The 15,638-nt window shown below is 40.5% G+C and overlaps 2 protein-coding genes across 2 annotated transcripts; one reads left to right on the plus strand and one right to left on the minus strand.

Moving 5' to 3' along the window:
• Positions 1 to 1,090: 1,090 nt before the first annotated feature.
• Positions 1,091 to 5,490, minus strand: LOC115010395 (succinate dehydrogenase [ubiquinone] iron-sulfur subunit, mitochondrial-like). The gene is made up of 8 exons (XM_029434914.1): positions 5,341 to 5,490; positions 4,052 to 4,185; positions 3,862 to 3,947; positions 3,194 to 3,330; positions 2,899 to 3,015; positions 2,675 to 2,776; positions 1,636 to 1,758; positions 1,091 to 1,537 (listed from the first exon to the last, which is right to left on the minus strand). Exons 1-8 carry the CDS (start codon positions 5,404 to 5,406, stop codon positions 1,457 to 1,459), a joined length of 846 nt encoding a protein of 281 aa, XP_029290774.1. The 5' UTR covers positions 5,407 to 5,490; the 3' UTR covers positions 1,091 to 1,456.
• Positions 5,491 to 7,316: 1,826 nt separating this feature from the next.
• Positions 7,317 to 15,206, plus strand: LOC115011358 (ATPase family AAA domain-containing protein 3-like). The gene is made up of 16 exons (XM_029436492.1): positions 7,317 to 7,661; positions 8,552 to 8,628; positions 8,756 to 8,857; positions 8,985 to 9,044; positions 9,124 to 9,193; positions 10,190 to 10,355; positions 10,518 to 10,587; positions 10,715 to 10,870; positions 11,446 to 11,502; positions 11,619 to 11,744; positions 12,013 to 12,137; positions 12,353 to 12,404; positions 12,491 to 12,561; positions 12,669 to 12,836; positions 13,190 to 13,298; positions 13,392 to 15,206. Exons 1-16 carry the CDS (start codon positions 7,466 to 7,468, stop codon positions 15,006 to 15,008), a joined length of 3,222 nt encoding a protein of 1,073 aa, XP_029292352.1. The 5' UTR covers positions 7,317 to 7,465; the 3' UTR covers positions 15,009 to 15,206.
• Positions 15,207 to 15,638: the final 432 nt, after the last annotated feature.

A 15,638-nucleotide genomic window follows, 5' to 3' on the forward strand; every position in this document is an offset into this window, starting at 1 on the left:
CCCCCTGTGGAGCAGTTTTGGCCCACTCTTCTTTCCAGAACTGTTTTAATTCCTCCACATTGGAAGGTTTTCGAGCATGAACTGCCTGTTTAAGGTCATGCCACAGCATCTCAATCGGATTCCAATCAGGACTTTGACTAGGCCACTCCAAAACCTTCATTTAGTTTCTTTTGAGCCATTCAGAGGTGGACTTGCTCGTGTGCTTCTTTTTGAGACTTCTTGGCCAACTTCACATTGACAGACCGGTTCTATTTAAGTGTTTAGCTTCAACAGGGCTGGCAGTGATCATGCCTGGGTGTGTCCAGTGAAATTTAACCCAATTATCAATAACATTTGGTCAATTGGTGATTTAGTAACTAAGGGGGAAATTACTTTTTCACATAGGGCCAGGAAGGGTTGGATAGATTCTTTCCTTCAATAAAGGAAATCATTTAAACCTGCATTTTGTGTTTACTCAGGTTATCTTTGTCTAACATTAAAACAAGTTTGATGATCTGAAACATTTAAGTGTGACAAATATGCAAAAATAGAAGAAATCGAGAAGGGGGCAAATACTTTTTCACACCCCTGTATATAGTATATATCACCGTAGAACCATACTGCTTACAAAAACAGCTCAGCTCCTCCATATAGCAGATTATTTTTAGATATATTTTCTCTATATAACAAGAGATTTATCCAGATAAAGAATTAAAGAACCCGTAAGTTTGATAAGTAGTAGTTTTATTCAATGGTTTTTGCCAATTATATCCTACAATCTTCATTAGGATTGTGAAATCCACAGAAAACCACTTATTGCATTATGGCATCCTTTGTAAAGTGCTGAGAAGTTTAAACTTAAGGCTATAAACCATTTACTAATGCCTCATTATAAGCCTTATTATGGTTGCGAGTTTGTGAATCCCTTTTGCTGGTGTTTATTCCCCCTCTGTCTTCCATCGGTCTTTCACCTGCTCTAACAAGTCAGAATGTCTGCTGTGAACAGACAATGGCCTTTTTGGCAAATAAAAATGTCCCATTAGATTCTTCAATATTGTTTATTGCAATATAGGCAAACAACAAAGGAGTAATCTTTCGTAAAGTTCCATAGTGAGCCCCGCACATCTTTAATGAACACATATTTAAATATTTACAGTACAATTTCATGAGCTTTTCCAAAAGAGTAAATACAACAGAGCCTAGCATTTTTACTTTGCAGACAAATAGCAGAAAAGTGTTCCGACATGTCGCATCTTTCAACATTTTTAGCTTAACAGTTCTTTCCAGCATCCTTTTCTCACAATTTCCTGTCTTCCTCTCGCTCATAAAGCCACACACTAACATCTCACACACACACTCATGAAAATCATAAAAAAAGTGCTGATGTAGGCTAAAGTTCCCGGTCGGCTCTTCTCTTCTTCTTAACTTAGTTCAAGATATTGTCATTGAATCTTAAGCCAGCGGGATGTTCACATGTTCATAAAGCTGCGGCTTTCTTCTCTTTGTAAGTCGCCATCATTTTCTTGATCTCTGCAATGGCCTTTCCTGGGTTGAGTCCCTGTGGAGCATTGAGTTAAAACAGACAGTGAGAAACTAAAAGTCTATTAACCCTGTGAGACAGTGCGTGTGTGTGTGTGTGAGAACGTCTTTAAGTACCTTGGGACACGTCTTGGTGCAGTTCATGATAGTGTGGCAGCGGTAGAGAGAGAAGGGGTCCTGAAGTTTAGACAGACGTTCCTCAGTGAATTCATCACGGGAGTCGATCATCCACCGGTACGCCTGTGGGATAATAACACAACATCTGTCGTTTGATCCATCATGAATAATATTTTTGTATCATTTTTAAAACTATAAATAAATGTCAATAAAACATAGACTACATATTACTCCAGTGAGACACAATGTAATTAACCTAGCTTTGCAATATTACAGAAGGCTTACATTCACTGTTTACTAGAATGTGTAAGATTCACAAATTCTAAAAAGATGTTCTTAAAGAACTCAATGACACACTGAACATTTCTCCTTCATGATGTATCCTCGAGACGTATTAAAACTGCTAAAAATCCTTCGCTAAAAGATGCTTTTTCTTAAAGTGTGTGTCGGAGGAACCCCCTAATATCACACAGTGGATAAGAAGCTTGTTTTATGCCTCTTGAAGCTCTCTATATTTAATTTATATGTATATTTAAGAGAAGAGGCTTTTCAGTTTAAAGTGCTTTGAGGACTTTGGACCTGAATGTTTACGAACAATGACAGCAGCTCTGTGGTCTAGCGTGGGCACAGTAGATGATTTTCAATGCAATGTGCCATTAGCTCTTTCCTCTGTCAAATGTGTCATGTACCGGTACTGTAAACCTGTTGATGTTTAAACCATTTAAAAAAAAAAAAGGGGAAATAAGTTTATGCTACATATCTGTGAAAAAGTACAGCTGAGGCTGATAAAGTGCACCTGAGTGTGAGGTGTACGAAACAGCCCCTGACCAAAGGATAATCTCATTAAATATTACTAACACCACCCTCAGGCTGAACTTCACATTGTTTGCCTCACTAGTGGAAAGGATCGAGCAAAGTGTTCTCTCTCTCTGCTTTGTAATGAGCAGTACAGGCTCACAAGCCCCCTCGTGTAACTCCTGTTACATCTAATATGTGAATTATTGGAACATGCATCTCATAACTAAATATGATCACCCACCTGCATTAGGACAGCTGGTCCCAAGTATTTGTCTCCGTTCCACCAGTAGCTGGGGCAGCTGGTGCTGCAGCAAGCACAGAGGATGCACTCATACAGGCCATCCTGTTGGTTCAGAAGACGTTGACTCCACAGGCAAATCACGATCATTAAATGTGTATTTCTGAATATGTTCTCACGGAGAGGTGGGAGGTATGTATTTCTCACAGTAAGGTTGGTTTATTTACCAGTTTTTGCCTGTCCTCCACCGACTGGAAATACTGCGCCTTCCCTTCTTGAGCTTCATCTTTCTTTTTCAGGTAGGGCTCGATGGATTTGTACTGTGCGTAGAAGTTGCTCATATCCTGGTGGAAATCAAACGACAGAGAACTCACTCATACAACCAATAAATGCACAACATACGATTTTATTATTCCTTTTTAGTTTTAATTAATGCTACTTTCCCACACTGCTCATGATCATCTGCTGTAGCACTTTCAAATATGGCCGTTAAAATAAACATTTTACACTTGCAGTACTTACAGGCACCAGATCTTTGACTACATACATGTGCGGCAGCGGGTAGATTTTGGTTGGTTTGCTTGTGTTGGAGTCAATTTTGTTAAGGCATGCCAGTGTGTTGCCTCCATTTATGTTCATGGCACATGAGCCGCAGATACCTGAAGGAATGCACAATCAGCAATACTCAATCACTGCAAACCATTACAAAGTAGCACAACACAACAAGAAATGAGAGAAAAATGTGCTCTAGTGAAGAGTGGGACTGTATAAAAACACTAAATACGCTCTTCCTGTCACGTGTGTATTTCTATCAGTACCGTCAAACTAATTATTAGAATTATTGGAGGGATCCTATTAATGTGTCACTGACATCTAGCACAAAGGTTCATTTAAACAGACCAGTTATATATTTTTTTGTTAAATCTTTCTAAATTATGTTAGAGATAGCTTAGTTTTCTTTTCTTTTTTGTTATCATTTGTTTTTCTCCTTAAATTGAGGAGAAGTCTATCATATAAGCCTTTGGCTTCTTGACCGCTCCTGTCACATTTCTTTTTTCTTCATTATCTGGATTTTATTCAGTCTTATGTGTGTGTTCAAATACATTTTTCAATGTTTAAAAAAAAAAATGTATCCGTGTGGAAATTGTTTACATTATTATGGGCAAGCTGAATCTAGATTTGTTTCTTACCTTCACGGCAGGAGCGTCTGAATGTGAGTGTGGAATCAATCTCATTCTTGATCTTAATGAGGGCATCCAGAACCATTGGACCACAGCTATATCAGCAGGAACATGTCAAGAGATTACATTGATTATGTTCATTTAAAAATAAAAATACAGCTCAAAAATGTTTTGTTCCTGGAATCTGTTTATGACTCACGTGTTAAGATCAATTTCATATGTCTGCATTCGTGGTTTGTCTCCAGCACTGTCTGGGTCCCAGCGGTAAATCTGGAACTTCTTGATCCTGGGTTCAGGAGCCGGCGCGGCAGCTGTCTGAACGTGCCGTGACATCTGTATAATAAACATGGGAGGCAGTATATATATGACTTACAGAAAAGTATCAAATGGAGATACTGCAGTTGGTATAATTCCTGACTTTTTTTTTTTCATCCCTTTTACTAAAAATAAAAAAAGAGCTATAAAAGCAAGAGTTATTTACAAAGGACCACGTCATAATGTGACCTAGCTGCTGTTTACGTCAACTAAAGGCTAAAATAGGGGGCACTTGGTAATTATATCCTGAAACAAAATAACAACTTTGTTGCAGTGCACAAATCCTAAAGTATTAACAATAAGTGTTTAACAGTCGTAAACTAACATAATAAAAGAAAGTCACCATAAAATCAAAACAACCAAAATAATAAAATAATTCCAATGAACCATATCATGAATTCTACAAATAACAATATAGATATTGTAAAATGTAAAATGTAAACAATACAATTAGAATATTTTAGACACACTTTCAGATTAGAAATTAATATTATATTGTATTATGTTTGGCCAGTTTTACAGTCTAATACTGTTCACTCCTTTTGCGTAAGGAGATATAGAGCCCCCCCTAGTGGTAGCTTGGCTGAACTAACATGAAAGTGTTACATCACTTCGCAGTCTTTAGTTACCTAACTGACTTTTTCAGGACAATGAAAGATGGACTTCAGCACACTACCTTAATATTTCTACACAATTATGAGAAGTGAACAGATTCTTTTGTACCCTAACTGCTAAAAAAACCCGTAAAGATTTGACATAAAAGCCTTTAGTGGGAGGATGGGTTGTACAACAGCTCAGCTCATTCACAGTGGATAGGTCTACTAAGCATTTATTATGGTACATTGATAATGAAACGTGGACTGTTGAGCTAAATGTAAACACCACTAATCTAATTAACACTTTACAGTGAAACAGATAGTACTAGAAAAGGCTGCTTTAATATTCTCTCACATTCACACACACAAACAGCCTGGGGGAGCAAGTTGTGTCGTTACAGGTCGCTTGATGACAAAACTAGTGTCACACACTTTTGGGAGGAATCACTGTAGCCTAGCTTAAATTTAGCAGTCGTAAATCAACATAAACACCCAATTGTTAACATACACATTTCTAAAACTATCCCATGAGGCATTTCTGTTCTAATACTGAATAAACTGAATATGTTGTACTCACCACCATCATGCCAGAATTCCTAATAGCCAAAACATTTCGGCACAAGGCGCCACTAACCACCGACATATTTGTGACTATCTGTGTTTACTGTAAAACTATTCAGAGCAGATAGGGCAGCTCACTTTTGTCCCATCTACGCTTTATGTAAGTCTAAACCCCACCTCCTACGTGCATCTACGTGACGTGACGTCCGCCATGGTTGATGCCTTCACGAGCTCCCATCCAGCTCTTTCATCCGACTGTCAGACCTCAAACTGGGACGCAGATATTTTGTGCTGCAGCTTGAGCATAACATGAGCCTCAAGCATGATTACGACATCGGTCATGTTTCCGTATAAAAACACATGCTGCACTTAATTGGGTCGTAAATGTCTACTTCATCCATGAATTTCTATATATTCGATAGCCCCTGAAGGCATCATGTGTAAACCTCTTTCACAACTCTCTTTGCTGTAAACGAGGGTCAGTTATATATGTAGCCATAAAACGTACAGCGTTGTGCAGGTGCAATTCATTTTTAATAGGTTAATGATAGTAATGATTGTAATTTTACTTTGCCCCTATCTCACAGTTGTTAATGGTACTGAACATGTTGATTTAAAACGTTTTTGTTCTACCATTTACTGAATGTATTCCATTGTGGGGTATAATTTAATACAGTACCTCTTTCTTATTATATTTTTCATTGTTTCAATATGTAATTTTTCAGGCAATCTTAATGAAGTACTTTAGATCTTGTGTTATACTTAGCATGCATTGTTACTCAATATGTCCTTGAACCATTTTTATATAAGTTGTATAAAACATATATGCAATATACCGTTACTGATTCATCACTTAAGTTTAGTCTACAATAATATTAACAGTCACTTTTGATAGACCCCTACTGCATGTTGCCTTAATAAAGGCCAATAAAAGAGATGGGAGCCACTCTGTGTTATTGCAGTACTGGATGTCCATCTCATGTATGCAGCATATGTAACGACTGCCAGTCTGTTCTCATTCAATATGCATGACATCACTGGGACAGAGATGCACACAATAAACTATTGAGATGGTAATACATTTGAAGGTCGAGGAAAAGACTTGTGTACTCATGTAGATTTTAATTTATTCAATGATCTTTATACACATGGTCAATCAAATGCAACATTCACGATAGACTCTCCAGATTAGAAATAACCTGCACCTCTCATCATATTAGTGTACACAAATCTAAAGCGCTGCCCAAACATTTCCCTGGCACAGCTCAAATATGTTACACCCCTGTTTTCCCATTAGATAAAATGCTAATGCTGATGCTGATGTTACTTATCTCAGTCTGAATTGTAAAGCCATAAATATATACATACACACACACAAATATATACCACACAAATAAAGATATACAAATAATATTAAGACAATAAGTACCCCCCTGACTGACATTAATAATAATGGCTTAAGTAATAAGCATGTTTGAGTTTATTTGCACAATTTGAAAATTCACAAACTCAAACAAAGATAACACATAATATACAGTACAGGAAGAGGCAGAACACCCACTTGGCTTATATGAAGCCTCCTTCTAAATAATGTTATATTTTCAAAATGTTAGAGAACACAATATTAATATTAAGAAAATAATATGACGACAAAATAGTGATGACAAACTCATGGGTGTATTAGACAGTATCAGATGCAGCCTAAAGCCTGCAGTGATTTTATTTTGTTTATATTTTCAGAATAAAAGCATACAACAAAGGAACTAAATCTTTCAGCACGTCACTCAACAAACGTGTAAAAAGCATCTGTCTGAATTTTCGAGATATTATTTCTTTAGGTTAATTTTAATTCTGCCATTGATATAACAGGCAACATACATAATAATAGAACACGCGGTGAATGGGACATTTTGTACAAAAAAGATCACTTGATCAGCCTCCTCCCTCCTTCCGTTTCACGTTGTATAAAATGTTGCGATTCATATTCACAAGTACTTGTTTTAATTTGAAAGTTTTGGCCGGAAGTTACTGCCACCTGTTGGTGTACTTGACTCTGGTCTAAGACGCATGGGTAGACCACCACCGAGGAGGCTGTAACTCAAACTACAGCCTGTTGCTCAGACAGACACTATTGAAGCAGCATGTCGTGGCTCTTCGGCTGGTGGAGGGGCTCCGGTTCGCCGCCGTTGGAGGAGCAGATAGCGGCTGCTTCTGCTGAAGCGGCCGGGGGAGCTGCAGGAGGCTCAGGGGGAGGCAAACCCGTGGACAAGTGGAGCAACTTTGACCCGACTGGACTGGAGAGAGCTGCAAAAGCTGCAAGGGACCTCGACAAATCACGTGCGTACTAATTTTTACCAGCATCTAACTAAAGTATTTGCTGTGTTTCATTGTTTCTATGGATTCGCCAAACGTCCCCATGTTAGCACGCTGTGTTCTTTTCGGATGAGAGCCCCTTGCGCCGAATTTCACACAAAGAATGTCAAGTTGAAAGGGAAGTTTCTAACTGGCAAATGTGCACACTTTTGAATATCATGTTGTATGTGCACTGCTAAACTCTTGGGTTTAATTCGGCAGTATAGATCAAATGTAAAGTTTGATATCTGGTTAACCTCCCCCAAACCCCCGAGGCCAAAAGGCTGGCAAGAATTATGAAACCATATTTTCTGAAACAATTCTTTAATCTAAAGTAGTTCTTGTAGGGGTGGTTTTAAATAGAGTAGGTCTTTGTGGGTTTCTCTCGGGTTAGGGAGAATGGAACCAATTGAAGTATTTAAAATGTTGCTGGTACAAGTGTGCTAGCCTATTTGACCTCCGCACAAGCTGCAGAAAAGTTGGAGCGCCTTGGTGGGCGTGTCGGGGAGACAGATGGAACAAAGTGTCCCAGTGAGCTCAGCTCCTCACCTGTCCCACATGTCATGCCATTCATGCCATTCATATCATTCATGTCAGTATGGGCAGATGAGCATGCTGTTCACTGTATGGCTGTACTTTTACACAGTGTGCGTGTCAAGCACAGAGAGGTCATATTGTTTACTCACTTTTTTTAAATGTCTACTATGTCTCTAGAAACACTCTGACAAACAGGCCACATCATGTTGTGGTGGCAGTTTAAAGCATGTTATGCCCAAAAGTGTAACTATAATTGTCCCCGTGGTTACATTTTAAATAGTTTCATGAAGAAATACATTTTTGAAATAACACTTAAAAAAATATATATATTTCAACAGGACATGCCAAAGAAGCGCTGGAACTGGCTCGTATGCAGGAGCAGAGTGTACAGCTGGAGCATGCCAGTAAAGTGAAAGTAGGTGATGGAGGAGAGGGATTGGTCATAAACTGCCTATAACGTGATTGTATGAACAACGATGCTGTGTTGAAGTAACTGCTATTAAACCCTGATTTCTGTAAGCATAACACAAACTCTTCGACAGGAATATGAGGCAGCTTTGGAGCAGCTGAAGGGCGAGCAGATCCACCTCCAGGGCGAGGAGAGACGCAAAACTCTGGTAGAGGAGACGAAGCAAAACCAGGCAGTATGGAATTAACACTGAATGCTCTTCTGGCTGTAAAACAAAAGTTTCACCTACAAGATATTTATATTTATTATATATAGATTTTTTACATGTGAATGTAATGAATTATTCTCTGTCTCACCTCCAGAGGGCACAATATCAAGACAAACTTGCAAGGCAGAGGTATGATGAACAGCTCAGGCAACAGGTAAACCTTTTTTAAATTAACACTTGAACCGAAGGCTCAGAATGAAGTGTTCATCATGTGTGTTTTTTATAATCCACAGCAATTCCTCAACGAGGAGAACCTTCGCAAACAAGAGGAATCTGTTGTGAAGCAAGAGTCCATGAGAAAAGGTATAAAATAAAACCTAATTTACACATTATACATCCATTTGTAATGTCACAACTCCTTTATTACCCTGCATAAGATGCAATAAGTAGGATTTTTGCTGCTCCAAAGAAAAATAATTGCCACAATATAGATTGTTGATCAGCATCGCTGACTCAGAGATTGCATTGCTCACTGTGAGACTGTGACTCTCTAAAGTCTAGATAGGTTACTCCTCTTTTCAATTTAATTTAATTGAAGAGCAAAACACAGAGACAGATTATCTCTACAGACCGTTTAGCCTCTTTTAGCTCATTGTTTTGTTTTTACAGCCCACAACTTTACTGTTTTGGTTTACTGTCACTGCTCTCATCAACCTTGTTACCAGCCGCAGACGGCAGCTCTGATTAACTAACTGTACACTACTGCCCAGCTCTGAAAAGCAGACAGATGCCGTTAGCTGTTGAACGTAGTGGAGCATCTAGCTGCTAAAGAGACATATCTTCTCAGGAGTTGGTAAAGACCAAAACTAAACTATAAGAAGAGTAAATATTTGACTTCCTTTCGTCAAGTCACCAGAAACACGGCCCCAAATAAATGCTAATGTTGCTTACTGTCTGCCGGGCAACCGTTTGCTAACAGATCCGCTAAATTATGTAATTAAATCATAAGCCTTCTGACGTAAAATATTTATTTTTATTAATGCTGCTTTAATTTTTATTTATACAAAGAAGGTTGAATGACCATTCCCACTCTTTCACAGAGACACCCTGTTGTGCTCAGAAATAAAAAAGGGAAGGAACAGACAGAGATGATAATAATAATAATAGCACAGAATAAGAGGCCATATACGAGGTTTATGTAAAACGGCAATAATTACCAATAATACAGTAGTTTTTAGTTTTATCTAGTTTTGACACCGTGTTAAGTTAAACCACACTGATTTAAGTGAGTCATATTCTCAGCTGTGTCGAGGTTGTCATAATCATGTAGTTATTAGTGTCTGCCTCTTTTACCCCCAGCTACCATCGAACATGAAATGGACCTGAGACGCAAGAATGACCTGCTTCGAGTTGAAGCGGAGGCCAAAGCCCGTGCCCACGTGGAGCGGGAGAACGCTGACCTGATCAGGGAACAGATCCGTCTGAAAGCTGCTGAACACAGACAAACTGTCCTTGAATCTATAAAGTGAGGGCAAAATGACTTTCCACTTTCACTAATCCTCAGAGTAACAGGCATGTTATCTCCTAGTATCTCCCTCAGCTGAAAGTAAAATCCCAGAGGGCGGCAGTGAGTGTGGCTGCCACATTGGAGGCAGTCAGTGTGATAACTGTGTTTTGTTCATGGCAGGACGGTGGGAACGGTGTTTGGGGATGGATTCAGGGCCTTCATCTCTGACGGGGACAAAGTCACAGCCACGGTAAATCCATGTCAGACCTGTCACACTTTCACTACAGGAGGACTGCAGAGGATTGTGGGAAGCAGTGGTGTTCATGTTCGATATGCCATATGCATGTTTGAAGATGTGTGTTTTTGCCTAACCACAGGTTGCTGGCTTGACCCTGTTGGCAGCAGGAGTGTATTCTGCCAGGAATGTCACAGCGGTGGCTGGCCGCTACATAGAGTCTCGTCTGGGGAAACCCTCACTGGTCCGAGAGACCTCCAGGATAACTGTTGTAGAGGCCATCAAACACCCAATCAAGGTCAAACTACATACTAATTTACTTGTTTTTACTATTTATTGTGTGGTGGGTGGCCTGCTAATAAAATCATCTACACAGTGTGTGTGTGTGTGTGTGTGTGTGTGTGTGTGTGTGTGTGTGTGTGTGTGTGTGTGTGTGTGTGTGTGTGTGTGTGTGTGTGTGTGTGTGTGTGTGTGTGTGTGTGTGTGTGTGTGTGTGTGTGTGTGTGTGTGTGTGTGTGTGTGTGTGTGGTGCCATTTAATAAGATAGCTTTAGATATAAACACATTCCTCGACACAAAATTGATATTTTTGACATCTGCCCATAACAGCTGGTAGCGCATCAAATGTATTTTCTGACAAGCAATTGTTTGAATGGATTTGTTTGTTTATGCGTCGTCTGCGTTATATCCAGCTAATCCTGCCAAATGGACTAAATGTAGGAGGATTTTAAAAACTTAAAAAAAATGCAATCTTTTTTTTTACCAATAAAGTGTGTTAAATAACTTAAGCACTCAGATTTCAGACATAATTCCTGTGACTACGTGATTTGTGCTAAAACAAGTCCCGGTGCAATTCCATTTTCCTAATTTTTAGACAACCAGGCGTCTGAGAAGCAGACCGCAGGATGCCTTGGAGGGTGTGGTGCTCAGTGTGAGTCATTTACTCTGCATCTTTTTTTGTCTTATTGATAACTTCTGAATTCAACATTCATGTACTGTTTTTATGAGTTTGTGAACAATGCTTTCATTGTGCTGTCGATCACACAGGCATCTTTGGAGGAACGTGTGAGGGACGTTGCCATCGCCACTCGTAACACCAGGCAGAACAAAGGCTTGTACAGAAACATCCTGATGTATGGGCCCCCGGGAACTGGAAAAACACTCTTTGCCAAGGTATGGTTGGGTCAAACACCTTTTAATTTTTTATTTTTTATTTCTCTGTTCATGTTTTTAACATACATAAACACACACAATAGTATTTACAATATTTTTGATACATTTTGAGTATTTTTCTTTCATGCATTAAAGTTCATTTGATAAGCAGTATATTTTCTATGAATTTAGTTTAGCTGATACTTAATATTTTTAAGACTGTTGTGCATTTCTGTTCTTTTTTTTTTTTTTTTTTTTTTTTTGAACAAATCTTTCCATTGCCTTTCAGAAACTGGCTCTCCATTCAGGGATGGATTATGCCATCATGACAGGTGGGGACGTGGCACCCTTGGGGCGCGATGGAGTCACTGCCATGCACAAGGTGTTTGACTGGGCTAGCACCAGCCGGCGAGGGTAAAATACTTTAATTTGCTTCATTAACACTCAAAAAATTAGTGCTATAATGTGTATCCGCTGCTAAATACACGTGAGTTAATTAGTTTAGGCTGTATGTCTTGTTACATACCGAGCTGCCGTTATCCTACTGGTCTAATTCCATTAAAGGCCTTTACATTGAAACTGGCAGTTTTGTAAGCACGCTCTCTTTGATGTTTTCTGATCCTCTGCAGCGTCTTGCTGTTCGTAGATGAAGCTGATGCGTTCCTGCGTAAGCGAGCCACTGTGAGTTCAGCTGCAGTGCCATATGCATGGTGATGATGTCCTGTGTTTTCATCATATATTCATGAGTCATGATTTTTGCATTGCAGGAGAAAATCAGTGAGGACCTCAGAGCCACCCTGAATGCATTCCTCTACCGCACTGGGGAGCAAAGCAACAAGTCGGTATCTTACGTTATTCACTGTGCATGACTGGGCGTGAAAAGATCATTGCCATGACTGAAAAGGTCACAGGCTGGGTCTAAGAAGTCTCATTCTCTTTCCTCAGGTTCATGCTGGTGCTTGCTAGTAACCAGCCAGAACAGTTTGACTGGGCCATTAACGACCGCATTGACGAGATTGTAAACTTTGCGTTGCCTGGTCAAGACGAGAGGGAAAGATTGGTGCGCATGTATTTCGACAAATTTGTGCTGGGTCCTGCCACTACAGGGAGACAGTGAGTACACTTATTGTATTTCAATTTCAAACGGCTAATGTTGCTGCTCCGTAGCAGCAGAGGAGATTTACTACTGCAAAGTAAAGCATTGGTCCCTAGAGGTCGCCTTTCTAGCTCAAGTTGCATAATGGTGTATTTAATGTGTTCAGTCTTGAAACCAAAGTGGTGTCTGAGTCTTTACTTATTGCTTTCATGAAATGGTGTTTTAAGTCCTCAGGAAGTGTAGCACAGAAGCTGTTGCAGAATGCATTGGCCAGTTGAAACCAGTAACTGTACGGAGGATCAATGGTTAGAAACAAGTTAATGCTCAAAGCTCACTTCCTGTACAAACCTCTTATGCTTAAACTCAACAGGAGATTAAAGTTGACTCAGTTCGACTATGGCCAGAAGTGTTCAGAAATTGCAGCGCGAGCAGAAGGCATGTCTGGTCGTGAAATTTCCAAACTTGGTGTGGCCTGGCAGGTGAGTAGAAAAGCCTGTTGACACAAAAATAAATCTGCTTAGAAACAAATCCAAAAGCCAACCTTTTTTTTATTCAATTTGTTTTCCGTGAAGGCTGCTGCATACTCTTCTGAAGATGGAGTTTTGACCGAAGCGATGATTGACGCAAGAGTTGATGATGCTGTCAAGCAGCATGCACAGAAAATGGACTGGCTGCTGATGGAAGCAGGTGCGGGGGTTGGCAAGGTCGGTGTACTCCTCCCTAAGGACATAGCTGCAGGAGTCGCAGCAGAGGAAGCTGCTTCACTTGCACAAACCGAAGATGCAACCCCCACTGTACAACAAGTTCTTCCACTCCTCGAGCTTGTGAGCAACGCTGCCCTGGCAGAAGCAGCCGCTCTGCCTTCAGAATTGGAGGCAGATGCTATCCTCAGAGAGGCAGCCACTTTGGTAAAAGAAAGTGAAGCTGTTGCTGTAGGAACTCCAGTCTTGACTGAAATGGTTGAAACCATTGTTGAGACCGCTTCTGCTGCCCCGTTGGTGCAGGAGGTTGAGGCAATCAAGGACCTGACTGAGGAGGTTCTAGGCACAGCTGTAGTTACAGACACTGTTGTTCCTGAGGTTAAGGATATAATCACTGAGGTTAAAGAGGCTGAGGTTATACTAGCTTCCACCGTCGAAGAGACTGCTGCTGTGAGTAAAGAAGAGCCAACTGCTGATGTAGCTGTGCAAGAGACGGAGGCCATCAAAGTAGTCGAGGAGGAGAAGGATGTTGTTGCACACTCAGAAACGACAGTCTCTGCTGTTGCTCATGAGAAAGAATTAGATGCTGTTGTCCAGGAGCCAGAGGCTGCAATAGTTGGACTGTCCCAGGAGACTGTTGTCCAAGAAACTGAGTCAGCTGCCACATCTGTTGCTGGTGTAGAATCTGAAGCCACCAAGGCTGCTGACGAAGTGGCAACTGATGCTGCAAAGGTTGCAGAGGAAATTGCAAACGATGTAGCTGAAGTGTCTGAGTCCCTGGAAAACATTGGCAAAGAGGCTGAAGCAATAGCAACCGATGTGGCTAAGGTGGCTGATGCTGTCGCAACCGTCACTGAGGAGATTGAGGCAGTAGTAACCAAGGAGGTTGATGCAATGGAAAGTGATGTTGTCAAGGACCAAAATGAGGTTGTTGTGGAAACTGTGTCTGAAACATCCCAGGTTACTAAAGAGGTTGAAGCCGTAGTGACGGATGTGGTCAAGGAGTCAGAGAGTATCGCTGCAGAGCTCGTTAAGGAGGTCGAACCTGCGATGGCTGAAATGGCTGCCAAAGAAGCTGAAGTCATCTCAACGGAGTCTGCCATTGAAACTGAAGCCAAGGAGCCTCCGAATTCTGCCATTGAGTTTACTACAGAGGGTCAGACTTTGGCAACAGAGATTGCTTCCAAAGAAGCCGAAGTCGCACCTGCAGAAGTTTCCAAAGAAGCCGAAGTCGCACCTGCAGAGGTTTCCATGGAAGCCGAAGTCTTAACAACCAAGGAGGCTGGCACTGTGGCTACAGAAGATGTGAAACTGCCCGAGACTACTGAGGTTAATGTCAATGACGCTGAAGCCAAAACAGGTCCAGCCACCGAGAAGTCAGATGCCTCTCAAACTCCCAGCACTGAAGAAGCTGAAACTGAGAAGCCTCTTTCAAACAAACCAAGTGGAGAGGACAAAGACAAACCACAAGCCAAGCCAACGAAATGATCACTTGGAATCTGATGAAATGCTATTGTGAATGAATAGCTGTTGAAATTGTTAAACTCTTGTGACATTCACCTTGAATTCTGTCTACTTTTCTATCAATGTTTGTAACTCAATTACTGTGAATGCTAATATTAGGGTAGTATGATTATGGCCTGTAAGTTTGCAAGAGTCTGAGTAAAAGCATTTGTGGACCACAACCATTGTCTGACTATTGCAATCTGCTTTCTTTCCTTTTGGTCGTTTTCAATGTCTATGGCTGTATGACATTTTGAGAATTTTCCCTCTGAAATAAATGTTTTTGCGTGTCTGCTGACCGGTACTGGCAAGAGTTCAATAGCGCATCTGCGAAATGTTCGTTCAGAACATTTCTTCCTTGGCACTTCTTAGCAAGAGCGCTGGTGCAGTTGAGACCTGTCCTTGACAAGTTCTTTTGTTTACCTTTTTCATAGATTGACTGGGTTCTGCCAGACCTTTATTTAAATATAGTTTAAAGATACTCTGTAGATCTGTGACAGTCGATTCACAGTAACCGTGCTTTTTCAATAACCCCAGTTTACATCAGATTTTGTTTTGTCTACAACTGCTGCCATTTTAGGTGTTTCACAAACACTGCTTTAGATCCAGGTGGCT

Source organism: Cottoperca gobio, chromosome 7, assembly GCF_900634415.1.
Source record: "Cottoperca gobio chromosome 7, fCotGob3.1, whole genome shotgun sequence".
Lineage (NCBI taxonomy): Eukaryota > Metazoa > Chordata > Actinopteri > Perciformes > Bovichtidae > Cottoperca > Cottoperca gobio.